Below are 23,554 nucleotides of genomic sequence, written 5' to 3'. Positions count from 1 at the left end.
CCATGAGCACACTGCCAAAATCTAATCTACAACAGTCCCATTACACAGCACTTCTGCTGGTTTGAAAAAAAATTAGGATGTTTTATACACCTTTCCAGAACTATGAGAGAGAAGACCACAATTTGCAGGCCATAAAAAATGATGTGTGCGGGAGTGAGAAGGATACAAAGTTGAAAATTGATACTTAACCCTCTTAAGTCATTGCGTTGCTTCAATCAAGTTCAGCCAGTTTGGCATAAAAGCGTCAAGCTTGTGTTTCATAATCCCGACCGCATGCTTTGACACAAATCAGTGAAAGTACAGTAATGAGATGCACTGACTGGGTTAAGATGAGTCAGCATATTGCTTTAAAAAAAATCATTTTGGGGGCGTTTTATGCCTATTTTACTGGTCAGGACAGAGAGAAGATAGGAAATGGTTGGGGGAGAGAGGCAGACTAGGGTTGAGAAATGATCCAGGTCGGATTCCAACCTGGGTGGTCCTGGGCAATGCTGCCTATGATATAGAGCAGTGTTTCCCAACCTTTTTTGTCCTGCGTACCCCCTAAGCCATTTTGTCATATGATGAGTACCCCCTCGCCCTCACACATGCGCTGTTCCTCTTTCCCAATGTGACTACACTCAATATATTTGCTATTATTACATTTTTCCGCGTACCCCCTGAGGTGTGCTCGCGTACCCCTAGTGGTACACGTACCCCTGGTTGGGAAACACTGATATAGAGCAGGGATGTCAAACTCAGGCCCGGGGGCCAAATTTGGCCCGCGGAGCCATTTTATTTGGCCCGCGAGATCATTTCAAATGTGTATTACAGTTGGCCAATACACACCATTAATGTTTAGCGTAACACAACTTGAACATGAAATTTGCTGTGTCACAAGATGTGCAGAGTGCAGACACATTTGAACTGACATACAGTATATGATAGGAAAGAGTGTCTGTGAAATTGAACTATGAGTATGAGGTGCATGCATGCACAATTTTTTTCCATTTTTAAAAATAATTGCCGAGTTCGGCCCGCGACTTTGTTCCAGATTTAGATTTTGGCCCTCGGTCAATTTGAGTTTGACACCCCTGATATAGAGCATATTAGTGCAGTTTGCCATAGCTGTCATAGCGTGCTGACTTTTTTTAAATGTGCGCCGTGTAATATTTTTTGTCGTTTATTTCCAGAATTCATGCTGCCCATTCACAAATGTTGCCTTTTTCATGAATACTTACCACCACCACCAAATTCTAAGTATTCATTATGAGTGGGAAAATTGCACTTTTCATACATGAAAAGGGGGATATTCTCCCTGGTTCGCCATTTTTAATTTCCAGAAATAGACATTTTTAGCGGCAAAATTTACTGTACTTTGGTCATACTAGCTATATTGGTTTATTACTTAGTAAATATTCATGGAAAGATCAAATTTGGCAATAGGCAGCACAGTTTCAATGAGCAGCATAGTTGCAGTACCCAGTCTGGCCACATTCTAGACAGTGCACCTTTAACAGTATGCAGCCAAAGGACAGAAACTGAAAGTGTGAAATGGTAACCAACACCTACCAATCGGCATGAAAGGCTTGGAGGTAGCGCTAGGCTGCGAGACACCAATGCCATTGACGGCAAAAACTCTCATCTCGTAGCAAGTGCCCTCAATCATCTTCTTGGCCTCGTACGTGGTAGCCTCGTGGATGTCAAAGTTCAATTTGGTCCACCTCTGAGAGCCCTTCTTCTTCCTCTCCATCAGGTAACCTGGAAGTGACGTCATGAACAGAGGATGTGAAGTCAAAAACACTATCACTTCCATGATACAAATGATTATCTCAAAGTGAGGATTACTTCCCTCTGGAAAACTAGGTCCACAAGCCTACATCGCCTGAAATCCCTCCGAAAAAACAAAATCAGTTTTCGACCGACCAGGACAGTTACCACACGCAAAAAGCTGGTGCCAAGCAATATATAGAGGTTATGGAGGACGATATTCAAAAAAAGAAACATTAAATTGTCAAGAGGAAAGCTAATTAAAAGTAACTAAGTACTTTAACTCAAATTACATTTTTAAGTGAAGTACTTTTTACTTTTACTTGAGTAGATTTATAGATAGGTACTTTTACTTTTACTCAAGTAGGATTTAGGCAAAGTAAAGATACTTTTACTTGAGTACAAATTTACTGTACTCTTTCCACCTCTGGTGTCACTGGGTCATCAACTTGTAGTTGATGCTTGTAGAGCATGGATCCCAAGTCATCTACAGACCATACTTTGACCCTACAGTTGAGTACATGCCCACTCTCAGCATTGTGCTTGAACTAGTGCATGAATCACAAGTCATCTACAGGTCATACTTTGACACTACAGTAGAGTATGTGCGTGCCCACTCTCAGCATTGTGCTTGTAGTGCATGGATACCAAGCCATCTACAGACCATACCGTACGTTGACACTAAAGTAGAGTACGTGCCCACTCTCAGCATTGTGCTTGTAGTGCATGGATCCCAAGCCATCTACAGACCATACCGTACGTTGACACTACAGTTGAGTACGTGCCCACTCTCAGCATTGTGCTTCTGTGCATGGATCCCAAGTCATCTACAGACCATACTTTGACACTACAGTAGAGTACATGCCCACTCGTCTCTCAGCATTGTGCTTCTGTGCATGGATCCCAAGTCATCTACAGACCATACTTTGACACTATAGTAGAGTACATGCCCACTCGTCTCTCAGCATTGTGCTTCTGTGCATGGATCCTAAGTCATCTACAGACCATAATTTGACACTACAGTAGAGTACATGCCCACTCGTCTCTCAGCATTGTGCTTCTGTGCATGGATCCTAAGTCATCTACAGATCATACTTTGACACTACAGTAGAGTACATGCCCTCTCGTCTCTCAGCATTGTGCTTGTAGCACATGCATGACCTGACCTTTAATGGGCACTCCGCCATCAAATTTGGGGACCTCCCAAGTGATGGTCGCTGTGTCTTCCCCAACACCGATGCACTTGACATGCTCAGGGGGATCGGGAACATCTGTGGATCAAAAAAATACCAACGGAAGAAAGGATGATGTAGAAAGAGAGTAGTGGAGAGTGATTGATTGATTGGTTGATTGATTGGTTGATTGATTGATTGATTGATTGATTGATTGATTGATTGATTGATTGATTGATTGATTGATTGATTGATTGATTGATTGATTGATTGATTGATTGATTGATTGATTGATTGATTACATTTATTGCCATTTCAGTATCTATGGCTATATCATGGCCAATACAGATAGAAAAAAACACCACATCACATTTTCAAAACCAACAACAACCATATAATTGAAGAGATTAAATACGCTTCTTAGTAGTGGAGGGTGAAAAGAGTGAAGTGAAGTGCAGCGAGACCATAGCGAGAACACAGGAGAGTGATGTAAGCATGTAAAGATGATGGAAAGAGAGCGTGTAGTGTACTGTAGATTAGAAGAAGAAGTGCCAAGACGTTTTAATGAGATGGATGGAGATTAAAGAAAGGCTGCTAAAGAACATTCATCATTGATAGGAACAAAGAGGGAGAGAGGAGACAAAAAACCACAAGAGACTTTGAGAACAAAGAGATAGTTGGCTAGACCAGTGCATGGATAGAGAGAGAGGAGGGGGAGAGAGGATGGTGAAGGCAGTCAGAGGGCAGGAAGAGTGATTGAAAGAGTTTGAGAGAACGTGGGAAAGAAAAATAGACGGACTCATAAAAGGAAAGACAGAAATGGAGACAGAATGGGGAAAGCCAGTCAGTGGTTGTATGAGTTACCTACAAGAAAGAGAGAGGGAGACACAGAGACAGAGAGACAGATGCTGGATCTCAAATGGTGCACTTGTGCACTACAGTGTTCATGTTTCAGTGCCAATGGCCTATTAGTTAGTTACTGAAACATAGTGCCCGCAGTGCACAAGTGCGCCATTTGAGATGCAGCAAGAGGGAGAATGAGAAGAAGTAGAGTAAGAATGTCAGGGTAAGAATGAGTTGCTCACCGACGATCTTAACAGTGAGCTCGGCGTTGTCCTCTCCGGCCGGGTTGGTGACGGTGATGTTGTACACCCCCTCGTCTGACCTCTCCGCCCCCTCAATGACGAAGCTGCTCAGGGTCTTCCTGGTCTCCACGCGCACGCGGCCCTCCGCCGCCGTGATCTCCTGAACCAGCCCCAGGGACACAAGCACAAGCAGCATGCTGGTTTATACTATACATACATTCAGGGTCCTGAATTAACCTTTTTCACCACCAGCCAAAGATGTTAACCTTACTAGTCAAACACACACTCACTAATGGGTCAAAGTGGCTAGTAAGTTGGTCTTTTCTACCAATCAACCTGAAATGTCACCAGCATTTGACCTGTTGGCTGGTGTTAACTTACAGCCCTGCATACATTATCAGCCAGACTTTAGTCAAATGTAGTGCTTAAACTCCACATTACATTTCAATTTGTACTTTTGGCTGAATGGCCATACAGACAGAGAAGTAATGAAATTGATTATTTCATTTAATATTAAAGCTTCAGGTTCTTGGGCCTAAAATCGTACAGGACAGATCCTACTGTACATGATTTAAAAAGGACAGTCTATCATAGAATGAGCAGAACGAGAGATGGAAGAAACATAGTCAGTGGCGATCCTACACTGATTTGCACCCCTGGCGAAAGAGTGGTACCACCATGTCTCTTTATGAACAGAATTTGTGCATAAGACACTCTACTGAAGTCACAAGCATTCTATCCCTCAGGGAGAACTAATAACCATTTTTGCTTTGTTTTCACCCCACCAACACCATTGTGGCACAATTGAAATACAATCACAATCATCATTACTTATATTCTTTATGCACACATTTTTAGCCAGAGTTGAGCTGCTAGGCTACATGATTGAGAAAGGAAACATGTGGTAGTGCTCCTTCTGGTTAATATATCAATACATCTTGCCCGGGGGACCTTTATGGCCCACGATATCATTTTAATGTTATGCAGCAAGTGCAGGGGGATATCCTAGTTTGTGTTCATAGTACGGCCCTTCGAGATCTTTATAACATTTGAAGCGGCCTTTCAAATGAAAAGGGTTCCTCACTCCTGGATCCTTTCTAAGCCCTACGCTATGTACAGTACAGTACTGGACTAACAAGGACAAGGCCCCAGTGAGCTATTTTAAATGAATGGAGAAGCAAATGCTCTGTCTTTATTTTTGATGGGACTATAAAGCAGTGATTCTCAAACAAGTGTGGGAGTGCGACTAGGGGTATGTGAGAACATGGTAGGGGGTACAAGAAAAAATGCAATTATAAAGAGGTTAAGAGTTTGCAAATTAGCTATCTAGCTACAAACCTTTTATGTATTCACATCTGCAAGTTGTGTCATGGCCTTGCCATGTCATGTTTGTAATAATGTGCACTGCATTGTCCCTGCTAAATAAACTACAAATTAAATAAAATGTGTGGACCATCATATTGGAACAGAGGAAGATGTAGTGTAGAGAGCACAAGGGAGGGGGTACACAATTTTATAAAAGTTTGGGAAACACTGCTAGAGGGTCCCAGAGACCAATTTTCACAGATGCTCAGAGTACTAATAAACCATCTGTTGAATCCCTCTGTCTTGTTAGGGAATGGGCTTGAATTAAGGTTATAAAAGTGTGCCATGGACAAAAAGGAAAATTAAATGTCACAATGCCATTTCATTCTTAAATGTCCAGTATGTGTCAATGTAATGATGCACATTAGGGACAAAAACACCCAAGTGTCCTTCCATTTACATAATGTTTCAACCCATACTACTTCTGTTCACAATTCTGTCAATGCACTTAACACATCATTTATTGGATTGCTGTTATCTGTTATTTAGTTAACTGATGGTGAACTAAATCGACCAAAGGTCCCTCATCACTGACCACTGACCACTGCCCTTTTTTGCAATTGCGTCCAGCAAGTTACATTTTGAGGCCTATCAGGTATAAATGACAACTGGTTTCCACAGAAAACAGTTGAGCATTGCATTAAATGCATTGATGCATGAGGCACCTGCAGAAATGGGTGCTAAATGCCTAAGCCATTTTTGGGAAATAATACTTTCTGCTTATAAAAACCTAAATATCTCAGCCTCTGAAATACATAAAAACATGAGATAAGTTGCATTTAAACACTAAGATACTCATCTTACATTACAATATGTTAATTTAGCTCTAACATGCCAACATTAAATATATCTCAAATCTCATGAGCCTGAATGGAGCTCCAGGCACCAGGGTCAATGTTGCACAAAGCAACATCCAGCATCAAATGCATTGAGCAGAAGAGTTGGTAGAGTGCTACTAGTGTCCCTCAAAACCAACTGGTGCTCTTGGAAGGGGTTCAATGTTCAAAAAAGACTGAAGGGAAAAAAATCCTTGGTCCAGGCACTTCAGTTGGTTAATGTGGTAAAAAAAAAAAACTTTATTTGTAAATAAAGTTTGTTTTTTTACCACATTAACCAACTGAAGTGCCTGGACCAAGGATTTTTTTTCCTTCAGTCTTTTTTGATCAAACGCATTGAATTGAAGGTGTGTGGCGTCATGTGTTTGCAGGAGAGGATTGTGCACATCCCAGGAAAAGGTGCAGGACAAAGACTGACTTAAAAGGCCAGTCATGAAATAATAAAAGACAACAAAAAGGATTTTAAGTGCACAGACTTCTCACTTTGAAAACTACAATCTGGCGTCATGTGAACAAGGCCCATTGAAGTTCTATTAAGCATCTGATTTTTAGACTACATTTCCCATAAGTCCTTACCTCCGCTCCCTTCTTCCAGCACACCGTAGGCGCCGGGTCTCCAGAGATCTCCACGTCAAGGCGGAGCTTGTTGTTAGCGACAACAACGATGGTCTGCTTGTTGACATGCTTGCCGGTCGTGTCCAAGTGGATTTTGGGCGGCTCTGTTGGTGTGAGGCAAATGAATACGCATTCAGTGTTATTAAGCATCCTAAGATACAGCTGATGCCGAGATATGTTCATATTAATCCAAGTTTATGGGAGCATATTAATGTTGTATTTTCAACACTCACCTTGGCGAGGAACATAATCGATCTTGATTTCTATGAAAAACATGTAAAAGCACAAGGAAAGATGTATGAGTGAGCCTCAGTGAATTCAACCAGTCAAACATAGTACTGTCTTTGTTATTGTTTGTGATGGTATAATCTTTCCTGGTAATCTCCATACCCAAGAAGTTGAGTTTGGCGGAGAGGGAGAGAGCATAGCCATCCGGCACAAAGGTGTAATCTCCTGCGTCCTCTGGCTTCACGTCGTTGATTGTCAGCTTGTGAATCCTGCCGCAGCCACAATCACCCAGCCGTTACCACAGCAACCAAAAAACTCACACGACCTTGCGGTCATTTTGAGAGAGAGGGAGTAAAAAAAAAAAAAAGCAAAAGCGAGAGAGAAAAGGTGCTCTCTCGCATGGACCAGTCTCCCTGGAAACGACATTCTGAATAACCTGCATTTTCATTTTTGCCGAGATTATATAAACAAAAAAAGCAACCATCACCACCAGCCTTACGCACAGTATGTACTTGTTTGTCAGGAGGACTAAAGAACTGATTTATTGTAAACAGTAAAAAAAATGGGGTGTCGATATTTTAGAGTAAACTTAAATACAGGTAAAATATTTATAACACTGGAGCGTCAAATTACACTGCGTAGAGTAGAGTAGTGTTGAGTAGACTAGAGTAATGTTACACTGACTTAAAAGTAGAATTAGCCCTATTTTTGAGAGAGGCCAAATACTTCAACTTTAAACTCTTCAAAAGAGTTATATTAACAGTGCCATTTTTGCTGTGAAGGACTAGTGGTGGGTGCACTGCACTCTACCTTCCCGCGTGCGTCATCTTGAAACGGTTGTTGGCCTGCACCTCCACGCCGTCTTTGAACCACTTGCCGGTCACCTTGTCGTCCGACACCTCGCACTTGAAGACGGCCACCTCGGCAGCCTTCACCGTCAGGTCGGCGATGCTCTGCAGCACCTCCAGCTCCTTGTCTGAAAGACACAGGGGCCAACAGATACAGGCAGGGAGGCACAGCACACCGAGGGAGAGGTGGGGAGGGAGGGTGGAGGGGAGGAGGGGAGGCTAATATACTGGAAAGTGGTGTGACGTTGGTGGGGAGTTGTAGTGGCCAGTGTTGGGTGGGTTATTGTGGGTAGTGGTGGTGGTGGTGGTGGTGGAGGTGGTGGTGGTGAGACAATGTATGGTATACACTCATTGATTGTATACAGGGCTCTAAATTAACTCTTTTCATCACCTGCCATGGGTGAGCGGTTAGGGTGTCAGACTTGCATCCCAGAGGTTGCCGGTTCGACTCCCGACCCCGCCAGGTTGGTGGGGGGAGTAATCAACCAGTGCTCTCCCCCATCCTCCTCCATGACTGAGGTACCCTGAGCATGGTACCGTCCCACCGCACTGCTCCCCATGGGGCGCCACTGAGGGCTGCCCCCTTGCACGGGTGAGGCATAAATGCAATTTCGTTGTGTGCAGTGTTCACTTGTGTGCTGTGTCACAATGACAATGGGAGTTGGAGTTTCCCAATGGGCTTTCACGCTTTCACGCTTTCACGCTTTTTCAAAATGGCAAGTGGATGTTAATCTTACTAGCAAAATACACACTCACCAATGGGTCAAAGTGGCTAGTACGTAAGTTGATCTATTCTACCAGCCAAACTGAAATTTCACCAGCAATTGGCCGGTTGGCAGGTGTTAATTTAGAGCCCTGATTGTATACACACAGTACAGTATATGTGTCGTCATATCATACATTGGCTTATTATGGTGAAGAGGGGGTTGTTTCCTTCTCGTAAAAGTCCTCTGGCTCTAGTTTGAGGACTAACATGATAGATGTGGCTGGGAAACAAATCAAAGCCTTAATATCAAAAATGGAGGCGGCCTCCCTCACGCTGGCCTGCTGTGCCCACTGAAGTTGCTGAAGATAAGGGGTGCATCCCAATATGTGACCTTGCCTCCTCCACTTGCCTCCTCCACTTGCTTCTCGTCATGATGACATCACTGACAACAGCATTATATTTCAATATCTTGCAAAAGCTCAATTGTAAAGTCTTTTTCTCATTTGCAATTGGGATGGTGAATGAAAAACAGTCCCTCAAAAGTTGTTGTGGCGAGGCTGACAGCTGGGAAACTTTATCGTTTTCTCCACGGAGGAGGGGCCAGGAGGCGGGACGAGGAGACAAGCACAAGTGGAGGAGGCAGGGACACATATTGGGATGCACCCTAGATCTCTCTGGCTGGTATAACTAGCGGAGATCAGAATAGCCTTTGAATACACTGAGAGCCTCAGATGTACTGTATGGTATTTACAGTCTGTGGCACTGGGGTTTCACAAGCACAGAGCTGTGATATGCTGAGAAGGGGACCTTAGGACTTACTGTACAGCAATAAAGATGTCCTTTTGCTCTCTTTCCTTTTGATCACTGACCTGGCCCTTTTCTGAGATCTGGCCGGCTGCCTGGCTGTGAAGAACACTTCTCTCAAAGAATCGCTTACTAAAGGGCTGCTGAGATTGGCCAAATCTTGCCTGCCCTTGGATAAATGTATCGCTGTATGCGCTAACCCCTTTGGCTTTTTTTTTCTCTTTTTCAACAAACCCGGGCTGGCAACACAATGGTGTTTTATCTACAGTATATTTGAAGTGCTCCAAAGCTCCTCATCTGTTGTATTCTGATATCTGCTGCACAGGTGGAAATACACCTGAGGCAGCCGCCTTCAATCGGACATGGATAGAAGGAAAGCATAATACTGTACATGTCAAATTGGTACATAAATACTGTACATACATACATACATACATAAATAAATAAATAAATAAATAAATAAATAAATAAATAACTGCCCTGTTAGTTCCATCAAACTAGAGCTCTTGGAGTGCAAATATAGCTCAGACAGGACCTTCATTATTAAGGGATGAAAATATAGCTCAGTCAGGACCTTCATTATTAAGGGATGATCTCATTTCTACTTTCAACTTAATCCACACATCTGGAGTACAGTATCTGAATATGCATATTATTGATCACTGCTGTAGGTACAATTCCTGCCACTTCTCAACGCAGAGAAACTCATGACAAAGTTATGTGAACTGCTGAGTAACCCCAGTACAAAACTTATTATTAATTCTGTGTTTAGCAATTTATTGTTGAATATTGTGATTGATAATCCAAGGATTTTATGAGACGGTCCTTGGCCAAGGATTTTATGAGACGGTCCTTAAATTACATTTTAATTAATTTGTTTATTAATATTAATTAATTCATAATTAATTAAATTCCCAAAACGAGATTTTACCTTCAATTCCTGGTATAGCCGCATGAGGAGTAAATCCACACGCAGCTTCCCATACATTAACGTAACTTCAATTACATTACTGGTGCGTACCGTGTGAGAATTCCGATTCTCACGCGACTACCCCTACACTGCAGACAATTGCAAATGAAATCTATCCATCAATTTACAGCACAATTCATCAAAATACTGTTACATTTCTAGGCTTCCTTGCATCCATCCATCCATCCATCCATCCATCCATCCATAATAATACTTAAAACGTCCATGCAAAGCATTGTGTGCAGCAATCAATGATATGCTATCCAATTGTTGTAAGGAGATTAAGTTGAAAAGTCCATGGTATAAACTTCACAAATGTTAAAAGGGTTCTACTGTTCTACCACCGTTTTTTTGGTTTGCTTTCTACTGACTTGTTACTCCCAACACTGCTTTTGAGGAAACTAACAGAAAACAAAACGGGGAAATAAGATAAATACTTACATCCTCACAGCATTATAATGCACACAAAGGATCGACAGTATGGTACAGAACCGTACGGTACCTAATGCACAGTAATACCCAGGTCATGTTATGATATATGCAAAGATGTGTGCTGCAAACACAGTGATAATTTGATAATGTGTCCTAAAATGATCTTGAAGGCCCCAGGCCAAAGACAAGAAGTTACAGTACATGAAAAAGAAGCTGTACACTCTCCATATGGATATCTAATCAATGATAAAAGAGAGAAACATTATAAAGAGAGAAAGAGAAAAACATTAGGGCTTCCACACATAGGCTCCGACAAAGTGCTGAGCACTGCTCCGCAAAAGTTCGATTCCATTGTTTTCAATAGAACCCTGCACACTGGCGCTGATGTCCGCAGACATTCGCGGATGTCGGATAGCAATTAGAGACAAGTTCTATTTTGTCGTCGCCGCCCATTGACTCTCAATGCTATGTTCCTGTGAAATTGGGTTTGGGGGTCCGAACTACGTCGGAAGCAAAAGTGCGCCGCAGTGCTGTCGGAGCCAATGTGCGGCCGGCCTTATAGGCCTACACAGTATACACGTGAATGTGGAGAAAGACTAGCACTATGACGTAGGAATCTCACAGGTTTTGTCTTGTTTTCTTTACTCTACTACAACCTCTTTATTTTGCTTACCTGTGTACTATATATACAAACCTTACCTTGACAAGGAATGAACTGCTTGAGGCGAATAAAAAGGCTATGCATACAGTATGAGAACAACTATACCTTCATTGTACATATTACTCCAGGGCTGGACTTAAATCTGGCATAGAGGGCATTTTCCCAGTAGGCCGCTAGTCCTCACAGGCCAACGCTGTTTTTTTACCTTAGGGACCGGCCCTCAATTTAGAGGTGTTTACTGAAATGTGCGATATAATGTGTATTAGGTCTCTGAGTATGTTTTGGATTTGTGTATTTATGTAAGCTGTCAGACACCTTAATTCCCCACGGGATTAATAATAGTACTCTACTCTCTACTCTGCTCCACCATTGGTCCATCTTCAATATTGAAAGTGGACTGAGCCAATTACCATATAGTACAGCAGCAGCCTGTGTATCTGTGAGGGGCCGGTCCATGTACAAAAAAAGGGGGTCCGGAACAGTATACAGCAGCGGTTCCCAAAAAGGGACTTTGCATAAAAAACATGAAGTCCACAGCCAACAGCTAGTAGATGTATTTGCTGTCCAATGGATTTCTAGCAATATTAGAGGACAAACTATTCATGGTAAATCTAGCAATATTTATTAATAATAATAATAATAATAATAATAATAACTATATATACATATATATATATATATATATATATATATATATATTTCTTTTTTACATTTCTGAAAATAGGGGCCCATGGGGCTGCGGGGCCCACTGGGAAATGTCCACTATGCCAGATGGCCAGTCCAGCCCTGCTGAAAAAAAAATGTTATTTTGGTCCCAATGCAGCGCTGCATTACAGAATGCTATAGAGGAATGCGCAGTACCTTCCACCTCCAGGTCGGACTCGGAGTGGCCGCCGTTGGTGAAGACGGAGAAGAGGCCGATGTCGTCCTTCTCGGCCTCGCTTATTACGAGCGTGTGCTTCTTGCCATCCTTCTTCATGCGGTACCTGGTCAGGTCACGGGTTATCTCGATCCCATCCTTCATCCTGAGCCCAGCAGGTAATGGAATACAGGAGAGAGGGAGTACAGAGAGAGCGAGAGAGAGAGCGAGAGAGAGGGAGAGAGAGGGAGTACAGAGAGAGAGAGAGAGAGCGAGAGAGAGGGAGAAGGTGAGAGAAGCTGGGAGAAGGGGGGTTAGGGGGGACTCTGTTGAGGAGATATATGTATGTATCTAGCACAGCCTTATTTATGATGTGTATCTTATTTAAGGCGTGTATGTATATAGCGGGTACTGTACTGCCCTGTTCTGTACCTTCTTTAAATGGGATACCTGATTTATCATGCTCAGCCATTAGGTTTGCAGACATATGCAGTATGTTTTTACCCCTTTAAGATGCTAAGCTCAATTTTGTTTGACGTTTGTTTGTATGACAACGAGCAAGTTGTAATGTTAATGTAGCATGTAGCATGTTTCTTGTTGTTTTATTCACAGTTAACAGCAAATAACTGGTAGAGAGTGCAGTAAGAGTCAAAGCAGGGGTGTGGAACCTATGTCTTGGGAGCCATTTACGGCCCTTCAGTTTGTTTTATCCAGCCCCCGATAGAATTTTTTGTAAAGGAATGATTGAAATTACATTTGCAATACAATTAAGTTATATTCAGGGGACCTAGAGAAGGTGGGGACTGTTTTAAAGGTGTCTGCCTTCAAGATAGGCCTTACAGTAAGTGCAGGGGGAAATTCTGATTTGTGTTCATAGTAAAGCCCTTGGAGGACATTTACGGCCCTTGGAGAAATTTGAGGTGGCCCCTCGAATGAAAAAGGTTCCCCACCCCTGGTCTAAAGTGTGCTATATATGGATTTTTTTTTTTTTAATGTAGAGAAATCTAGACTGTATTGTATACATACCGTACAGCAAGGGCTCTAAATTATTATTTTTTAATCACCAGCCAAAATGACTAGTAGATGTTAATCTTAGGCTACTAGTCAAACACACACTCACTAATGGGTCAAAGTGGCCAGTAAGGTGGTCTTTTCTACCAGCCAAACTGAAACTTCATCAGCATTCGGACGGTTGGCTGCTGTTACTGTAATTTATTTAGCGTACTGCATATAGCACGTGTTGATTCACATGTACACTAAAAGAAGGGTGAGGACCCATGTTACTCCTCTATTTATTGAGTTGCACTGGTTACCGATCGCTGCCCGGATCAAGCACAAGGCATTGACCCTTGCCTACAAAACCATCACAGGAACGGCCCCAGCTTATCTGAAGGACCTACTAACGCCCTATGTTACTGGAAGAGAACTGCGCTCATCCAGCACAAGCCGTCTGGCTCTGCCATCCAGTCGCTCTAGGTACTCCCAGTCAAGATTGTTCTCCGTTGTGGTACCCAAGTGGTGGAACGGTCTCCCAGAGGCAGCAAGACTAAGCACATCTCTTGCAGCCTTCAAGAAACAACTGAAGACCTTCCTCTTTCGAGAGAATCTACTAGACTAATGCTTGAACTGGCCTTGCCCCAGGGCAGACTCCTGACATGATGTTTAGTTTAGTTAGTTTGTGTGTGTGTACTCATTACTTACTCTTTAGTTTAAAAAAAAAAAAAAAAAAAAAAACTAACCCATCTGCAACTGCACTTGTTGTTCTGTATATCTCCTGTGCACACTGTATTTGCTTGTGATGTTGGCTTGAATATGTCCTCTTTTGAAAGTCGCTTTGGTTATAAAGCGTCTGCCAAATGCAATGTAATGTAATGTAATGTAATGTAATGAGTGGTGATGGAGGAACACGATGATTGGTGTCTTTTAGAGACTAAGTGAAGGGCACCATTAACAGATGTACCTAACGCCAATTATAGTAAACTGCACAGGGGGGATAACAAGCAACACAAAGGTCAACATTTGTGCTTTATGTTGACTTTTTGACATTTCAATTCCTGGTCGCTGGTTGATTGATTTAATTGGATGGTTCCTGTGTGTTGTTTTTGTGATGTTGTTTTTTTGTTTTTTTTTTGCTTGAGTGACACATTGGCACAGTAGCTCATTTGTAGCCAGGTCGTGCCCTCCTAGTGACACAACAGCTTCAGAGTTGCTACCAGTCAGGTCAAGAGTCAATGCAAGTACTTTCTGAGTTCCCGCAAATACGGGACTCACTTTGTTGGGAAGCAAACAATTATTAGCAAGCCAAGGGAGGCTATTTGGGAAATGCTGTTTGGGAAATGTTAATTGTTATGCTCTTGGTCAGACCAAGTCTTGAAGAGATTTGAAAGTCGATGATAATCAGGCCTAGCACATTTGCCCACCATATGACATTGGCTCCCTCCTCAGAGACCTCGATCTCAAACTCCACCTTGTCCCCCACCACCACGTGCATGTCGTCCAGGGGTTTGGTGATAGTGACCGGTGGCTCTGGAGAAAGAAAAAAAAGAAAAACAAGACACCCAGGCGTACACAATTATCCATAACATAGCATACCATAACATAACCGTCCATAAGAAAAAAATCAATGCACAACACTCATAAGCTGTCCAAAAAAAAAAAAAAAGGAAACGCTACATTGTCGTGGAAAGACAACTTTGCTGATTAGGCTTGGAAGGGAGAGTCCAAAGGACCATGATTATGTACCGCGTAATGACAGTAATGAGACCAACGCCGCCATAGAAAAGAATAAAAAAGGCATGATTGCGACGATTCTGCTGATGAATATCGTGACCAGGGCTGGATTAACACACAGGCTAGATATGGCTGCAGTCTAGGGGCCCCCACCTCCCAGGGGGCCCTGATTGACTAAAAGTGAAAAATTGCAGAATTGTGACAGGATGCAATATTGAACAGATCATGTGTCTTATTGAGCACAGTTGGTAGACAAGTTATCATTAATTCCTAGCTTGTAATTATGACACTGTCTATGTAAATTTGTCAGGAAATTTGACTTCGGGGGGTCCCACAGCAACCTGCAGCCTAGGGGCCCCAGGCTGTGTTAATCCGGCCCTGATCGTGACTGTAGTGTAGTGATGATGTGTTGGGTTCTCTTCAATGTAGATGATTAAAATGAAGGCTGATGAAAAGAGATTGTTTTTGTCAGTATGTACTATACCCTTAACGAAGATCTCTGTGGAGCATTTTTCCTCTCCCACCACACATTCGTAGGCTGCGTCGTCGGAGAGGTTGCATTTGTTGATGGTCAGCTTCCGTATGCCTCCAATGCTCTCAAAAACGTACCTGGGAAATGAGGGGAAAACGGCAGAGAGTACACAATATATAGAGGGACCATATCCACACACACAGGCACGCACGCACGCACACACACACACACAATGAAGAGGGACCGTATCCACACACATGCACGCACAAAGACACAAGATGTTTCTCCTCTCTCTGTCTCTCTCTCTCTCTCTCTCTCTCACGCACGCACGCACACACTATCACAACACCCGGTCCACCAACACGACTACAAGGTACTGTACCAGTGGCGGAACAATTGTACATAGGGCCCTAGGGCAAAACACTTTATCGGGCCCCCTATATGACCTGACAAAATCACAATTGGGCCCCCACCACTAATGCAAGAGTGCCCTGGGCCCAGGGGCAAATGCCCTGTTCGCCCTCCCTATAGCTCCGGCCCTGTACTGTACGTACTTGGCTGAGGGCTTGATCTCCTGTCCGTTCTTCAGCCATTTGACTTGGGCGTTGGGGTCGGCCACCTCCACCATCAGCTGGATCCTCTTGCCCTTGTCCACTGAGTACAGGTCCTCTAGCTTCTTCAGGAACGCTGAAGGAAAGCAAACAAACAAACAAAAATGTGACAATGTATGTGTAGTGTAAATGTTTTCAATGTGTGAACATGGATATGGACCATAGGCTTTACGGGTAGCACTTTACAATAAGGGTACATGATGAATAATATCGGAATTATGTTGGAATTAATGTATGATTTATAGTGAATTAACACCTAACTTGTGTATGCGGTCATGTTTAATACACTAGTAATGAAAAGGGAGGCCTGGTTGGAATCATACAGTAATGACACTATTAACTAATTGGTATACTAATTGTGTATATCAAAGGTGAATTATGTATAAACACACCGTATGTATGAATGTATTCTTCAGAGTCTATGTACCCATTTGTGTGTGTGTGTGTGTGTTTGTGTGTGTGTGTGTGTGTGTGTGTGGGGGGGGGGGGGGGGGGGCGGGATCACTTGTTGTTCTGTATATCTCCTGTGTACTTTGTATTTGCTTGTGATGTTGGCTTGATTATGTCCTCTTTGGAAAGTCACTTTGGTTATAAAGCGTCTGCCAAATGCAATGTAATGTAATGTAATCTACCATCTATCTTATTGAACTGACATAGACATGCGTCCATTAATTAAAGAGGCAAATGTGTAGTACAAACAAACACAATGCGGTGTGATTAGTTCAGTTTGCCACACATTTGACTGAAATAACAGTAAAAGAACTCTACTACTAATAATAGTCGCTGTAACAGTAAGAACACCATTTACGATGAAACTCAGCCCTCCATAGGAACTTGCCTCATCTGCCTAAGTGCTTATTGGTAAAACTGGCTGTGCAGGGAGCTACTGTATCCAGGGAAGTTGACAAAGGGAGACAAAGGGGTCCGTTATCCAGGGCTCAGGGAGATGGGGGGCCCATAATTGGGTCCTCATTACATTGAATGTATTGGGGGAGATGACTTTGTCCTGGGCCCAGCCAAAGCTGTCAGCGGCCCTGACTGTATCTATTGCTCACCATCACTCTTCTTGGGCTCGAACTTCCTCATCTTCTTGAGCCTCTTGAGCATGCCCCGGAGGTCAGTGATGCCGTACTCGAAGGCGATCTTCTCATAGTCGCAGGGGTTAGCTGCCGACAGGATCGCCCACACATCCACCTCCTCCTTCACCTCCACCTTTACTTCTCTGAGGGAGGGGGATGGACACACGCAGAGAGAGAGAGAGGGAGGGAAGGAGGGAGAGAGAGAGAAAGACAGACAGACAGACAGACAGACAGATGGAGAGGGGGTGCACAAAGCAGATAGGCCATCGATACACTTGCTGCAGGATACGAATGTGCGGGCACGTTTCGTGCATGAACGCATTACCGTGTGTATTTCATGTCATTTTTGTGAGTGTTAGATACTGCACGTAACAGATGCATGCATTTGGTGCAATATTGTCAAAATCGCTGTGGGCAATCGTGAGAAAGACTGCACAGTTCCAAGCCAGTGTTTCCAGTGAAAACGATGATGGTGGCAATATTACAAGAGTGTAGCCTAGCGCAGCCAGACCCGTACAGCAAAAAGCTGGGAGCAAATTCAATTTGCGGTCGCTAGGGGCGTCTAGATTTCTAGGCTAACAAGAGTGTCCAATTGAGCCTGTCCAAAATCACAAACATTTGTACGATCATTCTTCCCCATTACACTTTGATAAAGGAGCGTGCAAATGTAGGAGCAGCAGCAGGATCATCTCCTCCTCGTCCAGAGAGTCCTTCTTTTTTATTTGTTTACTTACCGTTTGTGTTTCCAGTTCCTAGATCGCTCTCTGCCCCCTGGATGACACTGCCAGTAGTGTGTGTATTGGTCATGTGGTGTCGGTCCCACGCGATGGCGTGCATAATAATTTAAGGCTCACAGCAAGCGTATCGAGGGCCTTATGAACAATTTTCAGTTAACATTTGGTGTATTGATGATGGTGGTTTAATTGGACCATATGTCCAAAAATGAACACCGTCCTCTTAGCCTTAGGTCATCATTAGTGTTTAGTGCAACAAGCAGAATGCTGGTATTTCAAATAGGTTCAGATTATTGTGAAGACTTTGTTTTTTTTAGAATTTAGAGCATCTGCTGTGCTGAGCAACTGATGTTTTTTTGAAAGGCCGCCAGTTCAAATTTCACAACTAGCTTCATCAAAATACACATACAGCACAGATCCGCACATGTTTAATCTATGGTGTAGTTAAGTCTGCAAGATAAGAAGTAATGAGAAGTGATCCTTCACAATCCTTCACTATGAAAATTCCTGATCTTGAATACTTTCGCTTGACACTGACCTATTGCTTAAGGCGGCTACTAAAAATAGCAATTACATTCCCAAGCAAATCAGTCTTTTCACCAAATCCCAGATGGATTCTGCCTGGATCCCCTGTGATGGGGGACCAAAGAGGAGCCTGAACATTCGGTGGAGTGGGGTGAGGTGAAGTAGGTTTTGCTGTTCTAGTCCTGTAGTGTTGCCAGGGCCGGTTCTGGTCAATTTGGTGTCCTAGGCGAGCACCCCTCTTCGCTTTTGATGGAATTGGAATTTGGCATGTGTAAACATACTGTAGTTTCATACATCTGATAGAGCACAACTGATCTACTACCTACATACTGTATGTACTGAGTGCCTATATTAATAATAATTGCCAGTTTAAAGCTTAATGCTATATTTCACTGAATGGTCTAATTCTGCGGGACTTGGGCGCCCCCCCCAAGACATTTGGCGCCCTAGTCGACCGCCTGGTCTCCCTATGCCTAGCGCCGGCCCTGAGTGTTGCAATGCTGTGTGATGAAGTGGTGTCACCAAAACCCAAACCAAAACACTGACCTCCCATTAACATTCACTCACTGACCTTTTCTTTAGCAGCCCGCTGAAGTCCAGGTCACCTTCGTCCTCTCCTGCCTCTCCCCTGTGTGTGTGTGGAGAGAGAGAGAGAGAGAGATAGATAGAGAGAGAGAGAGAGAGAGAGAGAGAGAGAGAGAGAGAGAGAGAGAGAGAGAGAGAGAGAGAGAGAGAGAGAAGCAGAAGAAGAAAAAGAAGAAGAAGGAGGAGACGAAAAGAAAGCAAGTGTGTGTGGAGAGAGAGAGAGAGATAGAGAGAGAGAGAGAAGAAGAAGAAGAAGAAGAAGAAGGAGAAGGAGACGAAAAGAAAGCAAAAAAGGTAAGCTTCGGTCAAGGTGAGAAAAGGACCTTCCAAGACATTCCTATAGTTATCTCAATGCTGTAGTACTCTTTAAAAGCGATTCCAAATGATTACTGTGATACTTCAAAATGATAATTGAAAGAGTTCATTGATAGGATATTAGGACTCAACTCATCAAAGTAAGATAAAGACATTCAATAAGCACAATTTCTTTGATTTGGTCTTGATGTCAGCTTTATTATTCACTTTTACATTTCATCAAGCTTACCCATTTGTGGAGATATACTGTTCGTATTTTTCAGTGTTCGTCCAGCAGTATGATCAGAAAACGTGACTTACCAGCCAGTGCCGACCAACTAACCAAAACTGTCAACATGTCTGTGTTCCCGCTTCAGCGAAACACAACATGTGACTGACTACGGTGACAAACTGAGCCAATGTGTACGGAGAGACACACACACAGAGACAGACAGACAGACACATCATGGTAATGACAGCGATGAGGATGACGTGTCGTGACACCTTGCTGGTGTGAGGACAGGGCTGGACTGGCTATCTGGCATAGCAGGCATTTCAAGGTGGGCAAACCACCCTCGTGGGCCCCTATTTTCACAGATGTAAAAAAATAATACGTTTTTTTTTCTACATTTCTGAAAATAGGGGTCCACACGGGTGCATGGCGCACCATTGAGTCAGTTCTGCGCCACTAATTATGAGGGGCCCCTTTAAGCCAAAAGTGCCCAGGCCCTATTTCTCCCCCAGTCCAGCCCTGGTGTGAGGAGGACAGAGAATGAGGGCACAGCAGCAACACAGCTCTTGAAGACATGGGCACACAACATGTCTACGTATGTGACAAACGTCACTTGGACACATGCAAACAAGGCAGAAATGCATGACAAGCACACAAATATACATGGACAGTTGTAGGAGAAAACATCTCAAACAGAAACGTCGACACGTTTAAAGCAAGCAATATGTAAAATGATGACGGATGTGGACACTGAAATATGGAACACAAAAATGTGGCACATGGATGATGACACATATGGCTTGATTTACCAAATGTTTTACCACAATTTTTGTTCAGAAGCAAGCGTGTTCAAAAACAAAATGTTTGTCGGAAGTTGGTTTGGGTATATTTGACATGACATGGGTCAAAGGCGATTTTTTTGTGGGGAGGGACTCAGGCTACAGGTCACGCAACGGCATCTAATGCCCATAAATCAATTCATAATTAATGCTAGATATGCCGCAATGAATATGCTTCTTAGATAATCCAAACACAAAAAAAATCCATACAATAGAGGCAATGGCTGTTGCTGCCCCGCCCTCACAAGTGCTACTGCTGAAACGTCATTGACCCATGCAAGTCTAATGTGAAGGGCTTGGTCTGACAGCTTACAGTAGCTGTATACACGTCACATTAGACAACCCTCATAGACCAAACACGTTCCCTTTTTTGTTTTTCACCTTCGTTCCACTCTATTTCCCTACTAGCACTAAATATTCATCACCAAGCTAAAGAAGGACAATTAAGACAACTATAAGTCAAAACCCTGAGAATGGAAGGTATGATGGTGACTGAGATCTCCTCCATATCAGATGCCCAGCAGTCTACCTTCATCACCCATTCTCTCTCATTCCTCAACATCTCTCCCGTCATTGATTTGACCCTGTTATCGTCACAGCACAGTCCCTACCCTTGGACAGTACTACTCCACACATGCCATTGACACAGCTATAGAGGTAGACAACAACATCTACTAGACATAGGCTGTGTCTCTGCTCTTACCCCTCAGGTTTGGGTTTAGGGCTGATTGAACAAAAGAAGGAGATGGGATTTAAAATATGGCACCACAGATACAAGATACATCGCCAAGAGTTTTACCGGAGACAGACAGGGCCAGAAACAGTAGTAGACAGAGGCAGACAAACTTTGTTGAGAAATTCTAAATCCTACCAGGTAACGTATTTTTGTGCCTGTGCTATCAACACAGATGATTTAACCAACTACTAGGTCATCTACACTGTAAAACTGTGAAGGTATTTCCAAGAACCCTCAGGTGGTTCTTGGGAAACCCCAAGGTTCCCAGAGGAACCCCCAAGGTTGAACAACCTAAAAGTTCTTTGAAGAGCCCCAAGTTTCTTAGGCTTAGGTGTTCTTCCTCAGTGACAACCAAAGGGTAGCCTGGGTAAAAGTAGGAGCGGGAAAGGATCTGCATACTGCTTGCAAAAGATGCCTGAAGAAGCTCTATAATCGAAACGTTGCTCCAAATAAATTAAGTCTTTTTTTGCGAGAAGTGTGCAGATCCTTTCCCGCTCCTACATGTGACAGTTTTTTGATTTGGCACCTGCTGATGCTTTTCTGCTTTCCACTACACTCTAGCCTGGACGAAAGCCGATTGTTGATTCCATCAAACAGTCTGGACCAAGCTAAGAGGAATCTGTTTCCGTGGAGGGTGGGAGATGGTCTGACCTAACTCTGCAATTTAAATTCATCTGAGTTCCGAATTCAAATTTAAATTCAAATTGTGCTTTATTAGCATGACTGTTACGATACAGTGTTGCCAAAGATAAAAGTGTGAATAGCGTTACCATAACCAATCACTAACCGACTCCGCAGGTTAGTTCTGCATCACCACTCTCAACTGTTTGCTGATTGGCAGAACCATGAGCGAACTGAGCTAGGAGGGTTGGGCCAGACTATGTGCGGAGCCAAAATCTTTGGGTGGAAGTACATAGGATGGCGTCACCAGGCTAACCAAAGGGTTCCTCGAAGAACATTTAGGGGTTTTTCAGGGGGTTACATACCGCCATTCAGACATACCGCCATTCCGACATACCGCCATTCCGACATAAAATTTTTATTGTAGGAACCATTTTTCCTGCTTTCTCAAAGATCTCAGACCCTACATTTAAGGGCATTTGGACCGTGACAAAATTATACACTAATCCTGTAATAGCGCTGTTACTCTCTCCACTTTCCGCTCGTGTCGCAATATTGTTGCAAATGTCAATAGAGTTAGAACGTTGTTCACGCGCCTTTCAGTACTTGCAACAATGTTTAAATGACTTGGAAGGAGTCGGAATGGCACTCAAAAACTGTCAGAATGGCGGTATGTCGTAATGGCGGTTGCCCCCCTTTTCAGGGTGGAGCAACCCCTTAAAGTTCGCTAAGCCCCTATAGGTGCATCAGAGGCCAAATTATGTAGCCCAAGTGAGGTTGCGGGCCAAATGAGAGGTAAGTTAGATGTCTGGACAGAGAACAGACTTTCGCTTTTCTGTTTTCCCTTCTTATCAGTGTCTGTTATGAGACTGTTAGCATGAGATCTAACTGTCTGTAAATGCTTTGGAGAGATATGACCCGCTGAAGTTTTAGTGATCGAAAATCACACACATTTTTTTTATTTGTTCTGACCTCATGGCGGGCCGAATGTTTACCATGCCTGGGCCGGATTTGGCCCGTGGGCCTTTGTTTGGAGACCAAGGCTTTAGGGGTTCCGTCACAATGGGAACTGGGTGTTCTTGAAAGAACCTTGTAATATTTACAGTGAGATCAACTGGTTCAATTAACTGGCTGAAAAAATGTATGCAGTAGGACTTTTAGTTCCCGAACTTAGGATGTCCACCTCTGACAATACGTATAGGCCAGTTGCTGTACGTAGTAAGACATGCTATTGTTATGGTATTGTAACCATGGGCCATAATACCAACAACAATAACTACTCATTCACACAGAGAGCTCTGCCAGTTTGTGGCACTCCTGTCAGAGGTAGGCTACCTGACAGAGGCAGGCAGAGAGGAAGAGCGAGAGCCGGAGCGACAGGCAGGAGATGAACGACAAGATGAGGCGGACGAAAGGGGGAGATTTGAGGACCCAAAAACAGGAAGTCAAAGAGTCGATCTCCTGGGAAACTGTGTTTCGCAGACTGAGACGCTACCGAGAAAGATGCCAAAACATGCATAAACTGTGACCTAAAAAAAAGCCCTACATGCATTTTCCCCATGAGAAATACAACAAAGAAGAGTTCAGCCCCTGTGTTAACTTTCTCCATCAATCACTGGAAAGTTTATGGGTAAAAGATGCATCTACATCCTGACAAAATTTGCTCGTTGGATGTCAGCACAAAATACACAAAGTAACTGAACCACACACACTCGTGCACAGACATATACACACTCTATTTTTTTCCTTCCTCCTATCTCAGGCAG

The 23,554-nt window shown here is 43.3% G+C and overlaps 1 protein-coding gene across 9 annotated transcripts in view; it reads right to left on the bottom strand.

Moving 5' to 3' along the window:
- Positions 1 to 23,554, bottom strand: part of mybpc2a (myosin binding protein Ca) — a 116,236-nt gene that overhangs the window by 26,797 nt on the left and 65,885 nt on the right. For 8 of the 9 annotated variants that reach the window (XM_063189369.1, XM_063189377.1, XM_063189398.1 and 5 more), the window contains 14 exons: positions 21,135 to 21,155; positions 19,053 to 19,109; positions 17,199 to 17,365; positions 16,087 to 16,219; positions 15,545 to 15,669; positions 14,751 to 14,856; positions 12,333 to 12,496; positions 7,861 to 8,026; positions 7,213 to 7,319; positions 7,056 to 7,085; positions 6,784 to 6,926; positions 4,007 to 4,166; positions 2,916 to 3,020; positions 1,552 to 1,740 (listed from right to left, as the gene is read on the bottom strand). In XM_063189369.1, the coding sequence (XP_063045439.1) occupies positions 1,552 to 1,740; positions 2,916 to 3,020; positions 4,007 to 4,166; positions 6,784 to 6,926; positions 7,056 to 7,085; positions 7,213 to 7,319; positions 7,861 to 8,026; positions 12,333 to 12,496; positions 14,751 to 14,856; positions 15,545 to 15,669; positions 16,087 to 16,219; positions 17,199 to 17,365; positions 19,053 to 19,109; positions 21,135 to 21,155 (1,673 nt within the window). The remainder of the gene's footprint in view (positions 1 to 1,551; positions 1,741 to 2,915; positions 3,021 to 4,006; positions 4,167 to 6,783; positions 6,927 to 7,055; positions 7,086 to 7,212; positions 7,320 to 7,860; positions 8,027 to 12,332; positions 12,497 to 14,750; positions 14,857 to 15,544; positions 15,670 to 16,086; positions 16,220 to 17,198; positions 17,366 to 19,052; positions 19,110 to 21,134; positions 21,156 to 23,554) is intronic. The other variant, XM_063189356.1, reaches the window with a different exon arrangement.

This window comes from Engraulis encrasicolus, chromosome 2 (assembly GCF_034702125.1).
Source record: "Engraulis encrasicolus isolate BLACKSEA-1 chromosome 2, IST_EnEncr_1.0, whole genome shotgun sequence".
In the NCBI taxonomy this organism is placed as follows: domain Eukaryota; kingdom Metazoa; phylum Chordata; class Actinopteri; order Clupeiformes; family Engraulidae; genus Engraulis; species Engraulis encrasicolus.
This window is presented reverse-complemented; position numbering and strand designations above follow the sequence as displayed.